At 37.0% G+C, this 22050-nt stretch overlaps 1 protein-coding gene across 4 annotated transcripts; it reads left to right on the forward strand.

The window, feature by feature from the left end:
• Positions 1–1994: 1994 nt before the first annotated feature.
• Positions 1995–21899, forward strand: OSGIN2 (oxidative stress induced growth inhibitor family member 2). Of its 4 annotated transcripts, none has more exons than XM_053664714.1 (6): positions 1995–2309; positions 5302–5456; positions 11470–11606; positions 12155–12346; positions 15081–15172; positions 17800–21899. In XM_053664714.1, exons 1-6 carry the CDS (start codon positions 2044–2046, stop codon positions 18710–18712), a joined length of 1755 nt encoding a protein of 584 aa, XP_053520689.1. In that variant the 5' UTR covers positions 1995–2043; the 3' UTR covers positions 18713–21899. The 4 variants fall into 4 exon arrangements, with proteins under 4 accessions (XP_053520689.1, XP_036994023.2, XP_036994020.2 ...); XM_037138128.2 differs by having other exon boundaries at positions 1996–2309; positions 17680–21899; XM_037138125.2 differs by having other exon boundaries at positions 2233–2425; positions 17680–21899.
• Positions 21900–22050: the final 151 nt, after the last annotated feature.

Below are 22050 nucleotides of genomic sequence, written 5' to 3' on the forward strand. Positions count from 1 at the left end.
ATTTGTCCTGAATTTTATGGCATCATTAGAGTAAGTTCTTCCTACATTACCAGGATCTATGGTCTTTTTAAAAATATTTTTATGCATCTAATTTCATCTATGGACCTTTTTTTTCTACAGGAAGTTCTCTAATAACCCTGTGGTCATAAGACCTACTACATACTTATTATCCTGGGACTTGCCTTCATTGCTTTTCTGAATTAGTTCCATTGTTCACAGAACCAACCTGATCCAATTCCTTGGATAATTTCCTTGTTTTGCCAGCCCACATATTCAAGTAACATAATAAAAAAAAAAGTACTTAGCAGACAAAGCTTTTTCGATTTATGTTTAATTTCCACTTTTATTCTTCCCCCATATTTTACTGATAGTTTTCCTAAGTATAGGATACCAAGTTCAAAGTTATTTCCTTGCGGAACTTTCAGGGCATTGCTCGTCTTTTAATATCCAGTCCTGGTGATGAGAAGCCTGCTTTCATCCTGATTTCCATTCCTTTGTGGAGGACCTATATTTTCTCTGTGGAAGCTTTTAGAATCTTTCTTTATTCTTGCTACCTTTAAATTTCATCATATGTTTACATGTAGACTTTTTCCTTTTTCTTGCTCAGTACCCAGCAGGTCTTATAGATTTGCACACTCAAGTCTCCATTTAGTTTATTTTTTTTTCTTGTTAGTTTCAACCAACCATTTGCTCTATTCTCACTTTCTGGCACTCTGATGTTGAAAACCTCCGTCAATTCTGATAGGACTTCCCTTTTCTGTCATATTTTTGGTCTCTGACTATATCGTTCTCTACTTTTTTCCTTTTCTCTATTCTTGTAGTAATGCAAATAAAGCTTTCAAGTTGACTTCACAGGCAATGAGACAAAGAAATGAGTGGTAACCTTTTACCCTAAGGTTTTTCTAGCTGGACTAACACCCAAATTGACATGGGGCAGATTAGCAAAAAAAGAAATTAAAGTTTAATAACCCATATACTTCCTGTGTACTTAGGAGAGACCGAGGGACACTATGTAACTTGCCAAATGGAAGTCATCACCTCAAATACCACCTTAAACTAAGGACAGAAGTTGGGGGGTGGAGATTCAGGTGTAGGAGAAAATACTGGACATAGGTGGGGAGTGGTGGAGAGGAGGGGAGAATCTGAGATGAAAATGGAACCATAAAGGAAAAGTTTATAAAGTGCTTGTGAACTCCAATTCCCCGAGTTGGGCCAGATTTTTAGGTATTTTTATCAGGTCGCTGAAAGGCTAATGTTAAGAGAAAAACAAGTTCAGTCTTCACCTTCTTTTTTTAAAAAAATTTTATTTGTCTTTAGAGAGGAAGGGAAGGAGAGAGGGAGAGAAACATCAATGTATGGTTGGCTGCCTCTCCTGTATCCCCTGCTGGGAACTGGCCTGCAACCCAAGCATGTACCCTGAGGAAATCTAACCACCATCCTTTGGTCCACAGGCCCATGCTCAATCCACTGAGTTAAACCAGCCAGTGCAGGCTTCACCTTCTTAAACAACACCTACATCAAATGAGTGTGTCAAGTGACAATAATTCAGAGAAAAACATAAGACGTTTTAAAACAAGTGTGTATACATTGCCCCACATTCTGTTGTCCAGCGGCGGGATAATCCCGTAGGTTTAAATGCCACAGAGTCTGAAACACCTGCCTAGTGCAAGTTTTTCAAGAGCAACAGTCAGCAAAATTGGAAACTTAAACTATTTGAAAAGGGAAACTTACAGATCCGTATTCTATGTGAGAAAACTGGTTTGGGACGGAAGAGAGCCAGCTGTGTGAAAAGGAGCTTGGCCAGCTGTCCTCCCGGGGCCCTGCGCTGAATACTCGAGTAGAACTCCTTTCCGACCACCTCCGTCTGCAGAACCGCCCCGCCCGTGCCCCCTCCCCGTTCCACCCCCAACCGCCCGCGGGCCCGTAGGTCCCCTCCTCTGGGCGGGACCGGTCCCTGGGTCTTAAGCTTGGACGCCGGTGGTTCTCACAGCCAAAGGCGTCAGTGGGCCGCGTCCACAGAGTAACGCGCCGCTGGCTCTGGAGATGCTGTGGCCTTGGCATGGGGGGGGCGGACCTCTCCTCACGGCTCACCCGCAGTTTGTCTCAAGCTCCGCCCCGCGATTCGCACGGCCCGCGACACGAGCCGCGCCCGCGGTGCCAGACGCGGGCCCGACACCTGCAAAGTGGCGCTGCGCCGCCCCGCCCACCGCAGCGTCCGGCGCGTCCCTACGGCGTAGGGTCCGTGCGGAGGGAGCGGAAACTGCGTCTGGTCCACCGAGTGCGGAGGTGCTGATCCCCGCCCCCCACCGGTTAGCCGGCCCGCGACCCTCGATCTCGCCGGGTGGACTTGCCGAGGGAGGCGGCGGCGGGGCCCGAGCTCCATGCTGGTTTGGTGCTGCCGCTGCTCCCTGGCCGACTACATTAGGTGATTTCCCCGCCGGGGAGGGTCGCGGGAGAACGGAGGGGTGAACGCTGGGAGCGACGGACGGGCGCGCCGGGATCTCGTGGGGGGGTGGTGGTGGTGTGGGGGTGCGGAGGCGAGGCGGCGAGGCGAGCTCCGAGGCCCTGGTGTGCCATCACCTCTCTGTAGTCCGCGGGACACGCCAGTCACGCGCTCTAGACCCACAGGCCCGAGCCAGACCAAAGTTTTAGGGAAGGGTGGCATACCGCCCACCACTAGCTTAAGATTTTTTTGTTTCTTTAAAAATCCGTAAGCTAAGTTACTGGTGGAAGGCGGTAGGGAAGTAAGCTTTCAGTGTGATGATCTGTTTACAGTAGGTCCTAAGACATTCGTCATCTGAAGCCATAGATACTGTAGAAACTTGAAAAAGATGCAAGTCTGTCCTCTCTTGAGGACAGTTTTCAGGGTGATGAGGGCCACACGTGTAAAGAAGAGCTAATGTGTGTTCTTGGTTCAGTTCCAGTTGCTCACAGGGTTGGAAAACACACGAGGATCTTGCCTTCCAGGTACCAACGTACCAGAATAATGATGTGAACAGTCCTCTTATTTTCTTTTTTTTTTTTTTTGGCAACCACAATACCCTCATCAAGAGTTCTTAAGTTGTATTTCATAGAATGTAAGTGGCCCATGAACTTGGATATGAAGAGAAGTACAGCAGTATTTTCACCAAACTTTAATAACCTAACTAGCATTCAGTTATGGATGGAAGCAACAAGCACTAATATTTGTGACTTTGTCACCTCTAGAAATCACAAATATTTTCATATTACAGCTGTCACATGTACCTAGAAATACAGTTTATGCTTATTTCTTCAGAATTACAGTATTACTCATCACTGAACTTGTTTAAAGAAGCACACAAGCATACCTCTTTTTTATTGCGTTTCACAGGTGCAGCAATTTTACAACTGAAGGCAAGAAAGACCCTCTACCATAGGGGTGTCAAACTCATTTTCACTGGGGGGTCACTTCAGCCTCATGGTTGCCTTCAAAGGGCCGAATGTAATTTTAGGGCTGTATAAATGTAACTACTCCTTAACTGTTGAGTGAGAGTTCAGCGCAGCTGTCAAGTAGAAACAAGGTGCAGGCTGGATAATACAAGGCTGGCCAGCCGGCCTTGTGTTTGCCACCTGTGCTTTACCTGCAATTACAGTTAATTCCATTCATACTAGCATCAGAAAGAATGATATAGGAATAATTTTAACAAAAGACATGTAAAACTTGTACACTTAAAACTACAAAACATCACAGAATAAGGCTGAGGTAAATGAAAAGGAATCTCATGTATGTATTGAAAATCTTGATATATAGGGTGAAGCAAAAGTAGGTTTATAGTTGTATGCAAAACAGTTTATTCTTGTGTTAGTTACTATTTTATTATTTTCCATATGAAAATATGGAACATATGGAACATACGGAACAACTGTAAACCTACTTTTGCTCCATCCTCTACTTAAGATGGCAGTATTTCTCAATTGATCAACAAAGTCAGTGAAATCCTATCAAAATCCTAGCTGCTTTTTTTTTTTTTTTTCCAGAAAAGCATATAGAATTGCACAGAACCCAGAACTGGCAAGATGTTCTTGATAAAAAAAAAAGTTGGAGGATTTCATCTTCCAGATTTCAGATTTTATTACAAAGGAATAAATTAACAGTGTGGTGCTGGCATAAAGATAAATATAAAATCAATGAAATACAATTGAGAATCTAGAATAAATCCTTACCCTTATGGTCATTTGATTTCCCATGATATTCTGAGACAAAGGAGAAATAGTCCGTTCAACAACTGATACCAGGACAAATATCCAGAGGCAAAATAATGAAATTTTACTCCTAACTATTACCATATGCAAAACTAACTCAAAATAAATGAAAAACGTAAATGTAAGTACTAGAACTATAAAACTTGTAGAAAAATGCATTGGAGTAAATTTTTGTGACCTTGGCTTAGGTAGTAATATTTTAGATATGACACCAAAAGCACAGCAAGAAAAGTAAAAATAAATTGGACTTGATGAAAATTTAAACTCTTGTGATTAAAAAGACAATGCAAAATGAATAGGCAGCCTACAGAATGGAAGGAAATATTTGAAAATCATATCTAAAAAGAGACCTGTATCCAGAAAATATAAAGGATTTTTAAAGCTCAACAATAAAAAGAAAACCAATTTGAAAATGAGCAAAGAATTTGACTGTTTCTTCAAAGAAGGTGTATAAATGGCCAATAAGCACGTGAAAAGATGTTTAACATTAGTCCATTTATTGCATGAGCATGTCAGATTGCTAAAGCTAGTTTCTAGGAAGGCAATTGGGAAAGAAAGATTGGAAATCGACATTAAGATCTTTTCATATTTTAGTATCTCTGAGAATTAATATAATGTGTAAACCTAATCAAAATGCACAATTTATAGTATTTAAGTACAGTGACTTTTCCTTAAAATATTATATGTGACTTTTGTTTTAAATATACTGCCTCTAATGTGTTTTTCTATTAATGAGAGAAAAGGAAAAGAGAAACTACCCTTTCCTAGCAGATCTTAGAATATTAATTTTCCATACAGTACTGTGTCTTTGGTCATTAAAGATAGTTTCTTATGTAGGACTTGCCTGTAAAGTAGTAAAAAGACGTTAGCAGCTGTTTAGGATTTCTGACATTCAAAGTGGTATAGGTGAACATGTAGTTCAGCTACTAATTTGAAAGCATAAGTCAGGAGGGTTTTCTTCTTTTATGAAACATGAATATTTTTGGCCTAAGTAAAATACAAATAAAGCTAGACTTTTATAAAGGCTATATTGACTATATATCTCATTTGTTTTCCATGTTTACTTTTTTAAAAAAGAAGCTATGGTGACACTGAAACCGAAGGAAAAATTTATAATTCCTTAGTGCAATATTTTGGTGATAATTTGGGGCGAAAAGTTAAAGCAATGCCATTAGTTGAAGAAACTTCTTTACTTGAAGATTCATCAGTGACTTTGCCTGTGGTAGTAATTGGTAAGTTATTGCATTTTATCTCTTAAAATTATAGTTACAATCCTTGCTGCTATTATAAATTACAGTTACATAGTTATAAGTTCTTAGGATTGTATTGAAAAGTATTATTAGGTTTGATATCTTAAAACAACCAATAACCAAATCTTTCTCCAAAGATATTTATCTGATATTAGGTCCTGTGTTACAATGCAGCATTCATTCATTAAGGATTGATATTAAACTTTTAAAATACTATCAGTTGTATTGATTATATGACAGTGTCCTGGTAATGATGACAACCTTTATTTTGTTTCAAAATAAGTGGGAAGGAGAGAAAAGTCCTCTCCTCTGACTGGCATGTGGGAGATTCAGAAAAGGAATGAAGGAAAGGAAGAAAGCAAGATAGTTCTATACTATATTACAGTATATCCTCTCCCTAACAGGGAGAGGATAGAGAGGAGTTTTTACACTGGTTCTCATCCAGGATATCTTGGAGACCATACCTCGTGTACCATTTTCCAACATATATCCACTCTAGTTTTTCATCTTTGATATCTTAGAATAAATAAAGGAACCCTAACTTCTTGTTCTACCTTGGAGAGTCAGGAAACCAAAAACCCACCTCTGTCTTTACCTGCCCACTTCACTCCCCCCTGCCAACAGTCTATTCCTATTTGGCCTCAGCTAGCCAATGAGTGAATCTAATGTATACAGGGCCATTACTGTTGGCAGTAGTGCCACCAGCCTGAGCGTAGATAAAGAACTAATTTTCTTTATGGATTGGTTTTATATAGTATGGATGTTTCACAATTTGTGTATCCATCCACTCACTAATTAAATGGCATCTTTCCAAGTTTTGACAATTATGAGTAAAGTTCCTATAAACATGCAGATTTTGGCATGGCCATTGTTTTCAACTCATTTGGGTAAATACTGAGGAATGTGATTGCTGAATCATGTGGTAAGACTATGTTTAGTTTTTTAATAACAGTCAAACTGTCTTCCAAACTGTACCAACTGACTGTACCATTTTTGCATTCCTAGCCGGTATAAATGAGAGTTTCAGTTGTTCCATAGCCTTTTCAGCATTTGGTGGTGTCAGTATTATGGATTTTAGTCATCTGATAGGTGTGTAGTGTGCTCTTACTGTTTTCATTTGTAGTTCTGTAATGATATATGATATTGAGTATCTTTATATGCTCATTTGCCATCTGTGTATCTTTGAGGTGTTTAGATCTTTTGCCTTTTTAATTGATTGGGTTGTTAGTTTTCTTACGGTTGAGATTTAAGAGTTTTTTCAGATGCATGTTTTGCAAATATTTTCTCCCAGTCTGATCTGTCTTTTCATTATCTTACAATGTCTTTTGCAGAGCAGAAATATTTAAACTTTAATGAAGTCTTATCAGTTTTTTCTTTTATGGATCCTTCTTTTGGTGTTCTAAAAATTCATTACCAAACCAAAGATCACGTACATTTTCTCCTATGTTATCTTCTATAAGTTTTATAATTTTATGTCTTATGTTTAGGGCCATGACACGTTTTGAGTTAATTTTTATAAAAGATAGAAGGTTAGTGTCAAGATTCATATTTTGGCATGTGAATGTACACTTATTCCAGTACCATTTATTGAAAAGATTTATCTCCATTGGATTATTTTTGCTTTTTTTTGCATTTTAAAAATATATTTTATTGATTATGCTATTATAGTTGTCTCATTTTCTCCCTTTACTCCCCTCTGCCCTGCACCGCCCCTCCCACCAGCATTACCTGCCCCCTTTTAGTTCATGTCCATGGATCCTACATAAAAGTTCTTTGGCTTCTACATTTCCTATACTATTCTTAACCTCCTATTAGAAATAAAATACTTTCTACCTACCATTTATGCTACTTATTCCCTGTACCTTTTCTGCCATTTCCCCCCTTCCCCGCTGATAACCCTTCATGTGATCTCCATTTCTGTAATTTTGTTCCTCTTCTAGTTGTTTGGTTAGTTTTTGGTTCTGATTTTTTTTTTAGGTTAGGTTGTTGCTAGTTGTGAGTTTGTTGACATTTTAATGTTCATATTTTTTATCTTCTTTTTCTTAGATAAGTCCCTTTAACATTTCATATCATAAGGGCTTGGTGATGATGAACTCCTTTAACCTGACCTTATCTAGGAAGCACTTTAATTGCCCTTCCATTCTAAATGATAGCTTTACTGGATAACCTTGGATGTAGGTCCTTGCCTTTCATGACTTTGAATACTTTTTTTCCAGCCCCTTCTTGCCTGAAAGGTTTCTTTTGAGAAATCAGCTGATAGTCTTATGGGAACTCCTTTGTAGGTAACTGTCTTCTTTTCTCTTGCTGCTTTTAAAATTCTCTCCTTCTCTTTAATCTTGGGTAACTTACTTATGATGTGCCTTGGTGTGTGCTTCCTTGGGTCCAACTTCTTTGGGACTCTGAGCTTCCTGAACTTCCTGGAAGTCTATTTCCTTTGCCAGATTGGGGAAGTTCTACTTCACTGTTTTTTCCAATAAGTTAAATTTCTTGCTCTTCCCCTTCTGCTTTGGGCACCCCTATGATTTGGATATTTGAATGTTTAACATTGTCTTAGATGTTCCTAAGCCTCTCATCATTTTTTTGAATTCTTGTTTCTTCATTATGTTTTGGTTGAATGTTTATTTCTTCCTTCTGGTCCAGACTTTTGATTTGAGTCCTGGTTTCTTTCCCTTCACTGTTGCTTCCCTATACATTTTCCTTCATTTCGCTTTTCATAGCCTTCACTTTTTCCTCTATTTTGTGACCATACTCTACCAGTTCTTTGTGAGCATCCTAATTACCAGTGTTTTGAACTCTGCATCTGATAGGTTAGCTATCTCTTGGTCACTTTTTTTTTCTTCTGGAACTTTGATCTATTCTTTCATTTGGGCCATATTTCTTTGTCTGGATGTACCTGTTATGTAGTAAGGGGCGGAACCTTAGATAATCAACAGGGCAGGGCAACCCATGTTGTTGTTTTATGATGCTGTATATGGGTGGGGGGGTTGGAGAAGGAACAAGGCTGCTTGTTCAGCTCTCTGCTGGGGTTTCAGTGACTTCCACTGATAACCACAAGCAAATTGGGCCCTTCTGGTGCTGATTCCTGGGCGGGTGGATTTGTTTACAGTCTGCGACCCTATGGGTCTGCCCAACGAACTCTCCTGTAATAGTGAGTATTTCTTCTGCTACCACAACCCCCACAGGTTTTTTTCAGTCAGAGGTCTTGAGGCTTTATTTCTCTGCACTGGAACCCTGAGTTGCATGGTCAGTCTTGTTCCCCAGTTGTTTCTCCTTGTTTATCCACAGGCAAATGTGGGACTGCTTGGTCATTCCGCCATCACCTTGCCACGAGTCTTCTCTGTCCCAGCTGCCTGTCTCCACCCCTCCTTCCAGTGTGGATGAATGTTTCTTTAACTTCTTGGTTGTCAGGCTTCCATACAGTTTGGTTTTCTGTCAGTTCTGGTTGTTTTTGTTTTTAAATTTGTTGTTGTCCTTCTTTTGGTTGTGGGAGGAGGCTCAATGCATCTACCTACACCTCCATCTTAGCCAGAAGTGCCTTTGCTTTTTTTTTTGTCAAAAATAAGTTGACTATACTTGTGAGGATCTATTTCTGGGTTCACTGTTCTGTTCCATTTATTTCTCCATTCATTATGTCCACAGTCTAGTTTTATAGTAAGACTTGAAGTTGGGTGGTCTGTCTTGATTTTGTTCTATATTGTGTTGGTTATTCTGGTTCCAAGTTTCCATTTAAACTTTAGCATCAATTTGCAAATAACCACAAATTAACTTGCTGGGATTTTTATTTAGATTCATTAAATCTGTAAGTCAAGTTGGGAAAAACTGACATCGTAACAAGATTGAGTCTTCCTATCCACAAACATGAAATGTCTTTCCATGTTATTGACATATGCTTTGAGTTCTTTTATCAGAGTTTTGTGGTTTTCCTCATATAGATCTTACATCAAAATAGATTTCTGTTTTGTGCACATATTAGCAGTGTTGTGAATTGCATTTCAAATTCCACTTGTTCATTGCTGATATATAGGATAGCAGTTGGCTTCTGTATATTAACTTTGTATCTTACAGTCTTGCACCGATTGCCTGGTAGTACCAGGTTAGGGGGGCGGTTTGTCAATTCTTTGGGATTTTCTACATAGATAATCATGGCATTGTGAACAAAGACAGTTTTATTTCTTCCTCCCCAATCAGTATAATTTTTATTTCCTTTTCTTATCTTAATAGGATTATCCAAGTGTTCCTTCTTGGTGTCTGTTGAGTAGGAATGGTCTTAAAGGGAAAGCTCCTAGTTTTTCTCCATTAAGATGATGTTAGTTGTAGGCTTTTTGTAGATATTCTTTTTCAAGCTGAGGTAGTTCCTCTCTATTTGTAGTTTTCTTAGAGTTTTTATCATGAAGAGGTGTTGGATTTTGTTAAATGCTTTTTCTGTATCTGTTGATATTATGATTTTTCTTGAGTTTTGTCTGTTTTTGATTCAAGGAAATTAGCTCTTTGCCTCAGATCTTAACTCCCATTACTTGCATTAGTTGATAAATTGTATGAAGGCAAAAGGCTTATTTTACTCTCTGTTTTTAAGGTGTTTTTTGTAAGATTTTATTTATTTTTAGATAGAGGGGAAGAGAAGGAGAAAGGCAGAAAAAAATTGATAATGCTAGAGAAACATTAATCAGTTTCCTCACACACGTCCCCAACCAGGGACCTGGCCCAAAACCCCAGGCATGTGCCCTGATCACAAATGAAACTGGTGACTCTCAGTTTGTGGGATGGCACCCAACCCACTAAGGCATACCAGTCAGGGCTATCTTTTGAGTTTTATGTCATGCTCCAGCATTGTAAGTGTAAATAATATTACTCACATTATTAACATTCTTATAATTTTACTTTTCATATTTACATCTTTGAGCTTATTTGGGACAAAATATTAGGCAAAGGACAGGATTTTTTCCCCCTATGGCTAGCAGTTGTCCTAGTTGGATTAAATTTTTGATGGATGTAGATAATGGAGAACAGACAACCCAGACTAAAGGCACTACAGAAATGGCAGTTAGCCCAATGAAAAATCTAGTTTGATTTTAGTTAAAGTTTATAAAAATATATAGGAAAGCAGTATTAAGAGATGGGACTGGAAAGATGGTTGAGACTAGAATATAGAGAGCACTGGGTAGTCAGAAACAAGCAGTTAAGGCCTTTAGAATAGAAGGAGTAACATACTGAAGACCATGTGTTGCACAAACTCATCTGAATGTGAAATGATTTTGGAGTAGGTAAATTTCAGGATGAAGAATATGTCTTCTGAGTGAGAGTATAGGAGTGAGCATAGCAAAGACAATTGAATGGATATAGATGACAAAATAGGTTTAGAACCAGAACCTGATTGACTTAGAATTTTTTTCAACTTTTTTAGATTTTATTTATTTATTTTTAGAGAGAGAAGGGAGGGAGAAAAAAGAGAAACACTAATGCATAGCCATCCCTTGTGGTCCGCCCCCTGGGTACCCAGCCTACGACCCAGGCATGTTCCCTGACTGGAAAACAAACAGGTGACCCCTTGGTTCATAGGCCAGCACTCAGTCCATGAGCCATACCAGCCAGGGCTGATTAACTTAGGACTTTGCTAGTGCCATATGTTGAGAAGAGGTCTTGTTTAGAAGGAGAGGGTACCTAAATGAAGGAATTCATGAATTTGCTTTGAACACCTTTTCATTAGGTTATTAGTGGATCTATCAAGTGGAGTAAAATAGCAGCATATGGAAATGTGGGGTATATTTTGAGGGAAGAGGTCACCTAGAGATCTAATTTTGGGAGTCAGCATAAAGAGTTAAAGCTTTGACTAGAAAGGGCTCCTCAGAAAAACCAGGAGTGAAGACAAAAGTTATAATTCTTTTGAATGCTTGGTCTTCAGAGTTTAGAGAAGGCACAATGGGTGAGGGAGGAAGGCCAAGGAATAGGAATATTCATGAATGATACAGCCTCTTCACATTTTTCTCTTTTTAAATAGGAAATGGACCCTCAGGGATCTGCCTTTCTTATATGTTATCAGGCTACAGACCATATTTATCATCAGAAGCAACACATCCAAATACAATCTTACATGGTAAATTACAAGAAGCAAGACATCTTTCCATTGTAGATCAGGTATTATTTTTTTGTCAGTGTTTTTAGTTTGTTTATACTAAACCAAGATTAGTTGTACTTATATAAGCATGTGTTTCTTAATTGAAAATCCTTTCTTCTAATAACACTTTCTATCATTTTATTTTAGACTTATAAATACATTCTGCTGAGTCACTTCTGTTTATTTTCCTGACTTGATAAGAGCAGAATTTCCCAAACGATTTCCTGATAAAGTTTTAATAGGTGCTCTGTGCCCAAATAAGTTTGGAAAGTGCTATCTTTTATTGCAGTGTCACTATAGACATATTAAGGCATATTAGTATATTAATACCATCCTCAAGTTCTGCAGTAAAATGATCTGATTAGATTTGTTGTAACCCAACCTTTTCCATATTTATGGGGTCAGAGAACCTATTAAGATCTCAAGGAACATCAGTGTTTTATAGCACACTCTCTGGAAAATACTGGATTAGAGTAATGGCCTTCACTTTATGATAGTGTTGGTTTGTGTTTTTCTTTTTTCAAACTGTATTTGACTTTTTCTTTCTTTAAAAAAAATTTCTATTCAGGACTTAGAATACTTGTCTGAAGGTCTTGAGGGCCGATCATCCAATCCAGTTGCAGTACTTTTTGACACACTTCTTCATCCAGATGCTGACTTTGGGTATGACTATCCATCTGTTTTGCATTGGAAATTAGAGCAACATCATTATATACCTCACTTAGTACTTGGTAAAGGTCCACCTGGTGGAGCTTGGCATGTGAGTATACTTTTCTTAGCATTCTAGTGTATATGAGTTACTATATATATCTTAATAAGACCATTTTGATTCTTAAACCTTATGATATAATGTTATATATGATGTTCACTGAATTTTTATCTGGAATTTTACTCCTGTTCAGTTAAATATGGTTAGTCAAATTTGATTACTGATAGTGTTAGATTAAGCATTTCTGTATACTATTTTATAATTATACAGAAAATATTTCAGTATGTTACATAGTAAATTTTATTCACTTTAGAATAAAATTACACACAATGTTTCATATCTATCCATTATTCTTTTACAAATATTTTCAGATCTTAAATGAAAAATGTATTATAAAATAATGAAATTACATTAGTCGACTTGGGCAGCTTTAACAAACTCCCATAGACTGAGTGGCTAAACAGCAGATACTTATTTCTCACAGTTAGAAGCTGTCATATTCAGGATCAAGGTGCCAGTGTATTCAGTTTGTGGTGAGGGCTCTGTTCCAGGCTTTCAGATAGCCACTTTCTCGCTGTGTCCTCACACAGCAAAGAGCCTGATCTCTGTCTTCCTACTTTTATAAAGCCATTAATCCTGTCATGAGGGCCCCATCCTCAAATGACCTCATCTTGGGCCTCATGACCTCCAAAGGACTCCACCTCCAAATACCATCACACTGGGAGTTAAAGTTTCCTTTAGAATTAGGAGGTGATACAGTTCAGTCCATATCAGAAGTTTAACTAAAGAACTGATAACATGAAGTTAAGTGCATTTCTTTAGGGAGCAGCAACTAACAATTATTGGTCACTCTGTGTCCTTAGCAGTCAGTGTAGTATCTAGTGTGTAGAGAGTGCTCATTTGTTGTACAAATGTTTAAAAAATGTGCTATATTGTGAAGTACATACTTAATAGAAATTTTAACATTGAATATCAAATCCCAAGTACAAACTTCAATTGGATATGACTATATTAGTGCAGGGTTATATGTCTAAAAGCTGTTTACATTTCTTTATCAAGTGACAGTCAATTAGGGATGCCCATTCATGTGTTGGCGTCCAGGGATTTTCTGGAGGCTCAACCCAGTCATAAAGGTCAGCAGCATCCATGTGACTGGCCTTCGTGACTGGTCCCTGCTTCCCAGAGCGAATAGCGATGTTCACCATAAATCACACATGTGTGGTCACACTGGTACAGCATGGCCCATGGCTTCTGACATGCAGAAAAAACTCTTTATCAGGTAGAATATTCCAAGGATAGAGGGTGTCTCCTAGGAGGTGGCTAGGGGCCAGTTTTTAACACAGACCTTTCTTAATAATGTGCAGGGCTAACACTACCTGAGGCTATTAATACTTTTCTGCACAACGCTAAACTTTTTGTTGATAAACAGTCACATAACTTGTTTGTTCTGCCTGGAATAGTCTCCCTTTCTAATACTGCATTCCTCAAAGTCCTTGTGTCCTTTAGGAAATACTCTCTTTCTCTGTGCTTCTACAGTACTTCTCAGGTTTGCATTTGCATCTCTTAATACACTGCATGTCTATGACAGCAGGCACTCAGAGCATATAGATTGCATTGGGAAAAAAAGAAAAGTACATTGGGAGAAAAAAATGAAGAGATCAAGGGACAAGGGCTCACAACCAACTGGAACAGCTGGTGCAGTGGGAATAAAGTTTAGAGATTGTTGACAGAAAGTAGAATATTAATGCCTTAAGGGTTTTGAGTTCCAGATGAGATACTTAATGTGGTTCCAAATAGTGTCTGACATATAATATTCTTAACAGCTCCCATTCTGTTGAGCCTAGTTTTCCATCCTGTTCTTCTGATCCTAGTCCTAGGCCCAGGCCACCTCAAAGCAGTGGCAGCTTGCTGCATTTGCTCTTTTTGGTGATCTGTCACAGATAATAGGCTTCATAAGGCCTAGTACATAGTGTTTGATAAACGTTGGCCAGTAATAATAAGTCCTATTCCCAAAACTGGGCTGTGTAGACACAGGGCAAGAGAGTTAAGAGAAAAGAAGCCATGGCCCAAATAGGTGGTTGAAAGAAACTGAAGCCCCTGGGACAGGTGCTGTTGGACCTTGGGCTTTTTTAGCTTAGCAAAGCAAAAGTAAGTAGAACATGTGAGCTTGAAGGGCTCACTTCCTTAAAGGTAGCATTAGCATTAACAATGAATCTGTTCTTAATCAGGCAACCACTGCTGCTTTTGCTAGTTCTGGAAAGAAATGCTGCTATATCCAAACCAGCTTAGATTGCACAATTAGAATTGATTGGGTGGTAAGGGGAGAGAGAAGGCTGTTGTATTGCCCATTTAAAAAAATCTATTAATAATATTAAAATGAAAAGACATCTAAAGTGTGGAAATTAATTAACTCTTTTCCTTTTGTTTAAAAAGTGAAAATACTGATTTGTTTCTCCAGCATGATATTCTGTATCTGAATTAGTTGATTATAAGCCAAAGCTATCAGCATTATGTAGGCATTGGGTAATTTTGTAAATTTGTCTTATAAATGTATAAGAAAGAAGGAAAATAAGTATATAACTACCAAGTGATAAAAGTATTATTTGAAAGTTTGTTGGAATAAACTTTGAGAGGTAATCTATACAGCCATTTAGGACTTCTTTGAGTTCTCCTTATCCAGACTCTTATAGTAAATAAATGGATTTGGTTTAACAGAATGAACAAACAAAAAACCGTGTTACTGCTTAAATGTGTATTTTGATTGTACATTTTTTTATTCAAATAGAGTATGGAAGGCTCCATGTTGACAATCAGCTTTGGAAATTGGATGGAGCTACCTGGGCTTAAATTTAAAGATTGGGTAACCAGCAAACGAAGGTAAAGATCAAACTATTAAAATACTTTGGTGTACAGTGGAAAGAGTGTGTCAGCATACTTCAAAATATTTGTGATCATGTCTTAGGTGAATAGTAAAAATATCTCTCTCTCAAGTAAAAAGCCTGTTTGCAGCATTGATTGTGAGCTAGTTGCTACTTAGAGATGTTATAGACAGAGCATTGGGGTAAGGAATAGCTTATCTGTAGATTGGATTCCTGACTTCTGTGCTAATCATGGATTTATCCAGTCCTGTTCAACACTGTGTTTAGTTACTTTCTAATTCACCGGCAGATCCTTTCCACACTTACTTATTTTTATGAATGGATTTTTAAATTCACATGTTAATATTTCATGTGTGCATACCTATAGTGTTTGACTTTCAGGCTAAAAGAGTGTGTACAGTTATAAGCTAGAATTGATGGTGTGATTGGCTACTTGGGTACAGAGTTAAATATTTAGTAAGAAAATCTGAATAACAGAAGAAATCTCAACTTGAAAAAATACAAGTTTATTTTGGGGGAAAGAACCCAACATTTAAAAAGATTTGAAAAGTTCTGTGATTTTCAAGGATAGTAAATAATAGATAGAAATTACTAATACAGAGACTGTACTCTATCTAATCTGACTTCTTACAAAACAGTAAATAAAAGCAGGAAGTTACTAAAACTTTGTTAGAACAGGGCTGTAACATTTGAATGCTTAATTTCCTGCTAGACAGAAACCATTTTAATCTACAGAAATTATCTTTAATTTGACAAGATTTAAGGAGAGCAAATTTAGACCAAGATGAGTAATGGAGATTAAGCCTCTCAAATATTCCTTTTGGGTTTTTAAAAAAGGAATTGTATATGGGTTTGAAATAATGAAGTTGCAAAATCAGGCAAGTTGTACAAGTTCCTCATTTTCTTAAGCCCAGAAGTGATACTGCCCAACATTCTTCTTTTTGTGATGTGGCTAAAAGAAAGGAAAGCTTCATGACTTAAGTACAGAGTGTTTTTCCTTCTCAGTTTGGGGATCTTGTGTATAGAATAAATATGTGACAATGAATTTTACTATAAATATCTTCAGTTCCTACCTTTGTATCATGTTAAGAGAAGGAAGCCTCTTAGATCTTTAGAGATTGACTCAATAACTTATGTAACCCTGGTCACATAACTTAAACTAGCTGTCAGTTTCCTAGTCTGTAACATGGAGATAGAAGTAACCACTATGTAGGGTTCCTGTAAAAACTGAAAGTTAATACATTCTATTATTATGGTCATTAAACTTGAAGTGATTTGGTTTTTTTCCCTGCTACTTATCTCTGATGGGGGTACAATGTTTAGGGATTTAAGGGTGTTAATGTCCATTGCTTTAAATTTCAACTGGAAAATGAAGGATGTGCTAATGTACTTTTTTCACAATGATATTTTACTTGTATATCTATGAGTAGGAAAACACAGAAATGTCATAATATTTACTTAGACATAAGGTGATTTTGTTCGCAAAAGACTGATCTTACTTTTGGTCATTAGAAAAATAGAAGGCAACTTACTAAAAAGTGTTTCAGGGTGGTATATATTATCTTTCTGAAGTATATTACAATTAGACCTGGAATATCTCAATGTTTGCAACCCAAATAATTTAGTTTTACAGTGATTTTTTTAACTTTTTTCATCTAATGGCACACATAAACTAATTACAAAAATTCTGCAGCACACCAAAATATATTTTTTGCCACTCTGACAAAAAATAGGTATAATTTGGATTAATTCACATCAAATGGCTATTGTTGTGTTGGCTGTTTTCATTTTTTTATTTGACAGTCTAAGGAAAAATGTCAGTGCCCCTGACTAAATAGTTAGGCATTGAATGATTTAAAAATTCTTGCAGCCCTGGCTGGTGTGGCTCAGTGGATTGAGCACCTGCCTGCAAGCCAAAAGGTTGCTGGTTCGGTTCCCATTTGGGACCCATGCCTGGGATGTGGGCAAGGCCCCCGTTTGGGGACATGCAAGGGTCAGCCGATTGATGTTTCTCTTACACACTGATGTTTCTCTCTTTCTCTTCCTTCCCCTCTCTGGAAAAATAAATAATAAAATCTTTAAAAAAAATTCTTGTGGCACACTGGTTGAAAATCGTTTAAGGTATAGACCATTGACTGAATATTATAGTTATAAACTAAATTACTTAGATTACAATTATAACATAGACTGCAAAATAGTCTTATTTTTACATATCCACATTTTAATCCCTTCATTTATTTACTAAAAGTTTATTGGTAAAGGCAGAATCCGAAAAGGCGCTATGAAAGACATTGGAGAAACAGACATGTATTAAATACATTCTCTCCCCTCACAAGGCTTCCTCTTTTTAATTAAAGAGAAAACTTTTTTGTAAGATATTAGGATAATTTATAGCTAAGTCAGTTCAGAGGAATTAAAAAGATATAGCTTACTAGATGGACAAGTAATGATCATGGGAACGAAAATTACTTTTCTCCTAGGATATGTTTCCTTTTCCTTTTCCAGAAACCTAAAAGGGGATCGAGTTATGCCAGAGGAAGTAGCTTGCTATTATAAGCACTATGTAAAAGTCATGGGTCTTGAGAAGAATTTCAGAGAGAATGCTTACATTACCTCTGTTTCAAGACTCTACAGAGATCAGGATGACAGTGGTGGTCACAACAGAGCAATTTCAGCACAGCATTTACAGATCGAAAACTCCAAGTTGATCAAGAGAAACTGGGAGATCCGGGGTTATCAGCGAGTAGCGGATGGTTCTCATGTTCCCTTCTGTCTTTTTGCTGAGAATGTAGCTCTGGCAACTGGAACATTGGATTCTCCTGCCCATCTGGAGATTGAAGGGGAAGATTTTCCTTTTGTGTTTCATTCAGTACCTGAATTTGGAGCAGCCGTAAGCAAAGGAAAGCTACATGGCAAAGAGGACCCAGTGTTAATTGTAGGTTCTGGACTAACTGCAGCTGATGCAGTACTATGTGCTTACAACAATAACATCCCTGTGATTCATGTGTTTCGCAGACGAGTAACTGATCCAAGTTTAATTTTCAAACAACTTCCTAAAAAGCTGTATCCAGAATACCATAAGGTCTATCATATGATGTGTACTCAGTCATATTCTGCAGACTCAGATCTTTTATCTGATTATACCAGTTTTCCTGAGCACCATGTGCTCTCCTTTAAGTCAAATATGAAATGCATCCTTCAAAACGTCTCTGGATTGAAGAAAATATTTAAACTTTCTGCAGCAGCAGTATTGATAGGTTCTCATCCCAATCTGTCTTTTCTAAAGGAGCAAGGCTCTTACCTGGGCCATAACTCAAGTCAGCCAATCACTTGTAAGGGTAATCCTGTGGAAATAGATGCATATACCTATGAATGTGTTAAAGAAGCCCACCTTTTTGCATTGGGTCCTTTAGTTGGAGATAATTTTGTTCGATTTTTAAAGGGAGGGGCCCTGGGTGTTACACGCTGCTTAGCAATAAGACAGAAGAAAAAGCAGCATTTATTTGTTGAAAGAACAGGAGGAGATGGGATAGCTTAAAGCAGGTTTATGAGTAATTTATATGGACAGTTTACCATTAAAGTTTTTAACAAATAGTGTTTTTGCAGTGTACTGGCTTGAATTTTCTGGACTTGAATTAACTGGAGGAGAGTCTCAAGCTATAGTAACTATTTTTAAAGTTACAAGAAGTCGGTGTTCTGACTTACACTGTAATAAAGCAATTTTCAACTTTTTTCATCTCCTGGCACATAAACTAATTATTAATATTCTGCAGCACACCAAAAATATGTATTTTTTTGCTGGTCTGATAAAAATTAGGTAAAATTTTGATTAACTTACAGAAAACAAAATAGTAATTACCTACCCTTTTTGCTCCAAAGTGACTTTTGTAATTATCAGGTGCCTATTCTTGTATTTAAGAATTTCTGGTACTAAGAAGTAACCAGTCATGAAACCTTATTATGCAACATGAACAATGAGATGCAACTCTGTTTTATGACCTTAACATTTATGGTTCAAGACGGAATTCATACCAAATAACTATTGTATGGGCTGTTGTTTTTTTTTATTTGACAATCTAAGGGGAGAAGGTACTCCTGACTTAGTCAGGTATCACGTTTTAAAAATTCTTGCTGCATACCAGTTGAAAATTGCTGCTGTAATGTATCAAAGGTGTCATTGTCAGACAAATGGAAACACTGCCAATTTGGTATACTTGAAGTTCTTACCTAACAAAAACATTCTTCCAAGAAGTACTTTTTGTGATCATTTTTGGTTGCTATGATTGATTCCATAACATTACAGCCTGAAATTATAAAATCACACAGTCATTATTAGACCAGAAATTGCCCTCACTACATATTGGGTCATCTTGCTAATTAAAGTGTAGTCCAAAACTCAGCATCACCTCCATGTGTTGCTTGTTAGAACTGTAGACTCCAGACCCCATCACAGACTAACAGCATCAAAAATTGCATTGCAATGAGATCCCCAAGGAATATGTATGTTCACTAAATGTTGAGACACAGTGGTCTAAAAGAAAATGGGATATGAGATGGGTTGGGGATAGGTGGCATTTACAACTCAGGTTAGATTTTGAAATTACCAACTGTATAAATCTAATTTATTAGCAAATATGATAATCTTTAAAAAATATTTTTATTGAAAATTTGACATCATATTCTTAGCTTCTAATAATTTAAATAGTCCAATACTGTTGACATACACTTAGATATCCAGGAACTTGCCACATAGTTTTTTGAAGATTTATTCTCTACTTAACATATTCTAATTTGAATTTTAATAAGTTTTGAGTGGAACCATTTATCCCTGTGTAAATGATGACTTAATTTCTGTTTAAGTACTTCTAATATTATAATACTATTGGGTATTGACAAAATTATTAAAGATTAAAGTTGAAAATCAGGTGAAATCTGTCTTCCATTCCCAAGATTACATTGAAGCTTGTTTGCAGATGACATGGTAGCTCATTTTATGGTTATTTATTGAATCGTTTGCTCTTTCTTAACTTACATTTATTTAGATGTGCTTAATGTTTGTATTTCCATACAAATCCCCAGAATTTTAGTGTTAGACAAAAAAAGTTCTCTCAAGTTCTCCATGGCAGTCAGCTGCTCAGTTTCTCTCGTTCTCCATAGAATTTATTTCATCTGGAATGTGTTTATTGAAGGTCTGTTTTTCTTAGTATTAAAAAAAAACAGACCAAAGTGTATTTTTCTATCTCTTTGCAGTGTATGTACTCACAGGATCATAATTCACCTTAAAAATATACTTGTTTAGAACAAACTTGCCTGTACAATTAGCTGTTTCAGATAAACTGGTAAATTCTTATACTTTTGATAACTGTCATTTCTGACTGTAATGGTTTTTAGAAATGATGTGATCCAGTTTAAGTTTATATAATGGTAACTTTTTTTCAAGTTAATTTCACCTCTATAGGAAATGATATATCTTCTGGCTGCACTTGATTAATCTCTTGGTGGCCTTTTGAGCTCTGAATGAAGAAGCTGTATTGCATGTTTTTCTTAATGTTACTTCTAAATTGAAATGACATTGTTATAAAGATGGTTTGTAGGGAAGGATAAGAACTGTTGACATCCCCTTGTCTCAAAAGTTTACTCTTAACCATCCAGTAGCGCTTTTGTGATAAGATTATTCACACACATTTTTTTTTTTTCAGGGGAAAATAAGGCTTTCATGAGGCCCTAAATAAACCTGGTGAATAGTTACCTCCCATTTCTCAATTCATACTCAGACCCAGTTGTCCTGTGTTGCATATAACATGAAATTTATATGTACTTTGTTATATTCTTGTTTTTGTGATGTACTATACTGTTGTACCCTTAGTTGATTGATTTCTGTCCCAGAGTTATGATCTCCTTAATTCTTCAGTGTCATCTAGCTATTCAGGGAAAGGACACTGTACTAAATATTGGGTAAGTCATACCATTATGTGGGCATCTCTCCATCCCTCAAAGCCTAGTTCTTGACAGTGTTTAATACACAAAAATAAGATTATGTCACCTCTTAAGTATTTTAGGCAGTCTGACTAGGTGAATTTCATTCAACTATTACTTTTCTGAAAATCTAGGTTTTATCATGTGATACATTTCCATAGAATCAAATTCTGCTTAACACATTTTTTAAAATCAGACTGAAAAATATTTTTAAATATTATGTAGTCAATGGGATAGGGTGAAAAAATCTTCTAAATCCTTTTATTAAATGAAAACACTTAAGTCCCAGCCTCTGGGACACTTGAGACACAAAGAATGAAACAAAACTAGATCGAATTTAAACATTTTAAAAGTATAATTTAATTACAGGGATGTTTACCGAATAAAGGCAATTTGATCAGATATAATCAGTCTTTCAAACTATACTCTATACACTATACTGATAGAGGTGCAAAGGGGCCAGGTTGTTAAACATAACCTGAAAAAAAGAGTATGTGCAGTAAGGATTAGATACTTTGCTGATTTTGAATGCCCCCTGCCCCATTACCACCAGGCTAAGAAAAATGGTGTCTTTGGGAAAGCAGCAAGGCAAAACAGTTAACTGATAAGGTCTTGGCTGGGTAGTTCAGTTGGATAGAGCATTGTCCTGATATACCAAGGTTGTGAGTTTGATCCCGAGTCAGGGCACCTATACAGAATGAAACAATGAATGCATAAATAAATGGAACAACAAATTGATATTTCTCTCATTCTATCTCTAAAATCGTTTTTTAAAGTGATGAACCATAAAAAGAACTAAAAATGACCTTCAATGTGGATTGGACTTGGTCTTTACTGTAATCAACTATTGCAAAGAAAAAACAAACATGGTTAGCAGCCCTGGACTGGATTTTTAAAAGA

The sequence above is a fragment of the Artibeus jamaicensis genome, unplaced genomic scaffold (assembly GCF_021234435.1).
Source record: "Artibeus jamaicensis isolate MK-2021 breed Jamaican fruit bat unplaced genomic scaffold, CSHL_Jam_final contig_386, whole genome shotgun sequence".
Taxonomy (NCBI): Eukaryota; Metazoa; Chordata; class Mammalia; order Chiroptera; family Phyllostomidae; genus Artibeus; species Artibeus jamaicensis.

What these genes read in the sequence shown, in the direction of transcription:
- OSGIN2 (XM_037138128.2), top strand. Translation starts at nt 2,044, where the DNA reads ATGCTGTGGCCTTGGCATGGGGGGGGCGGACCTCTCCTCACGGCTCAC. An exon ending in TTTGCCTGTGGTAGTAATTG is followed by an intron (nt 5,457 to 11,469) that starts GTAAGTTATTGC and finishes CTTTTTAAATAG; the next exon opens with GAAATGGACCCTCAGGGATC. An exon ending in CACCTGGTGGAGCTTGGCAT is followed by an intron (nt 12,347 to 15,080) that starts GTGAGTATACTT and finishes TTATTCAAATAG; the next exon opens with AGTATGGAAGGCTCCATGTT.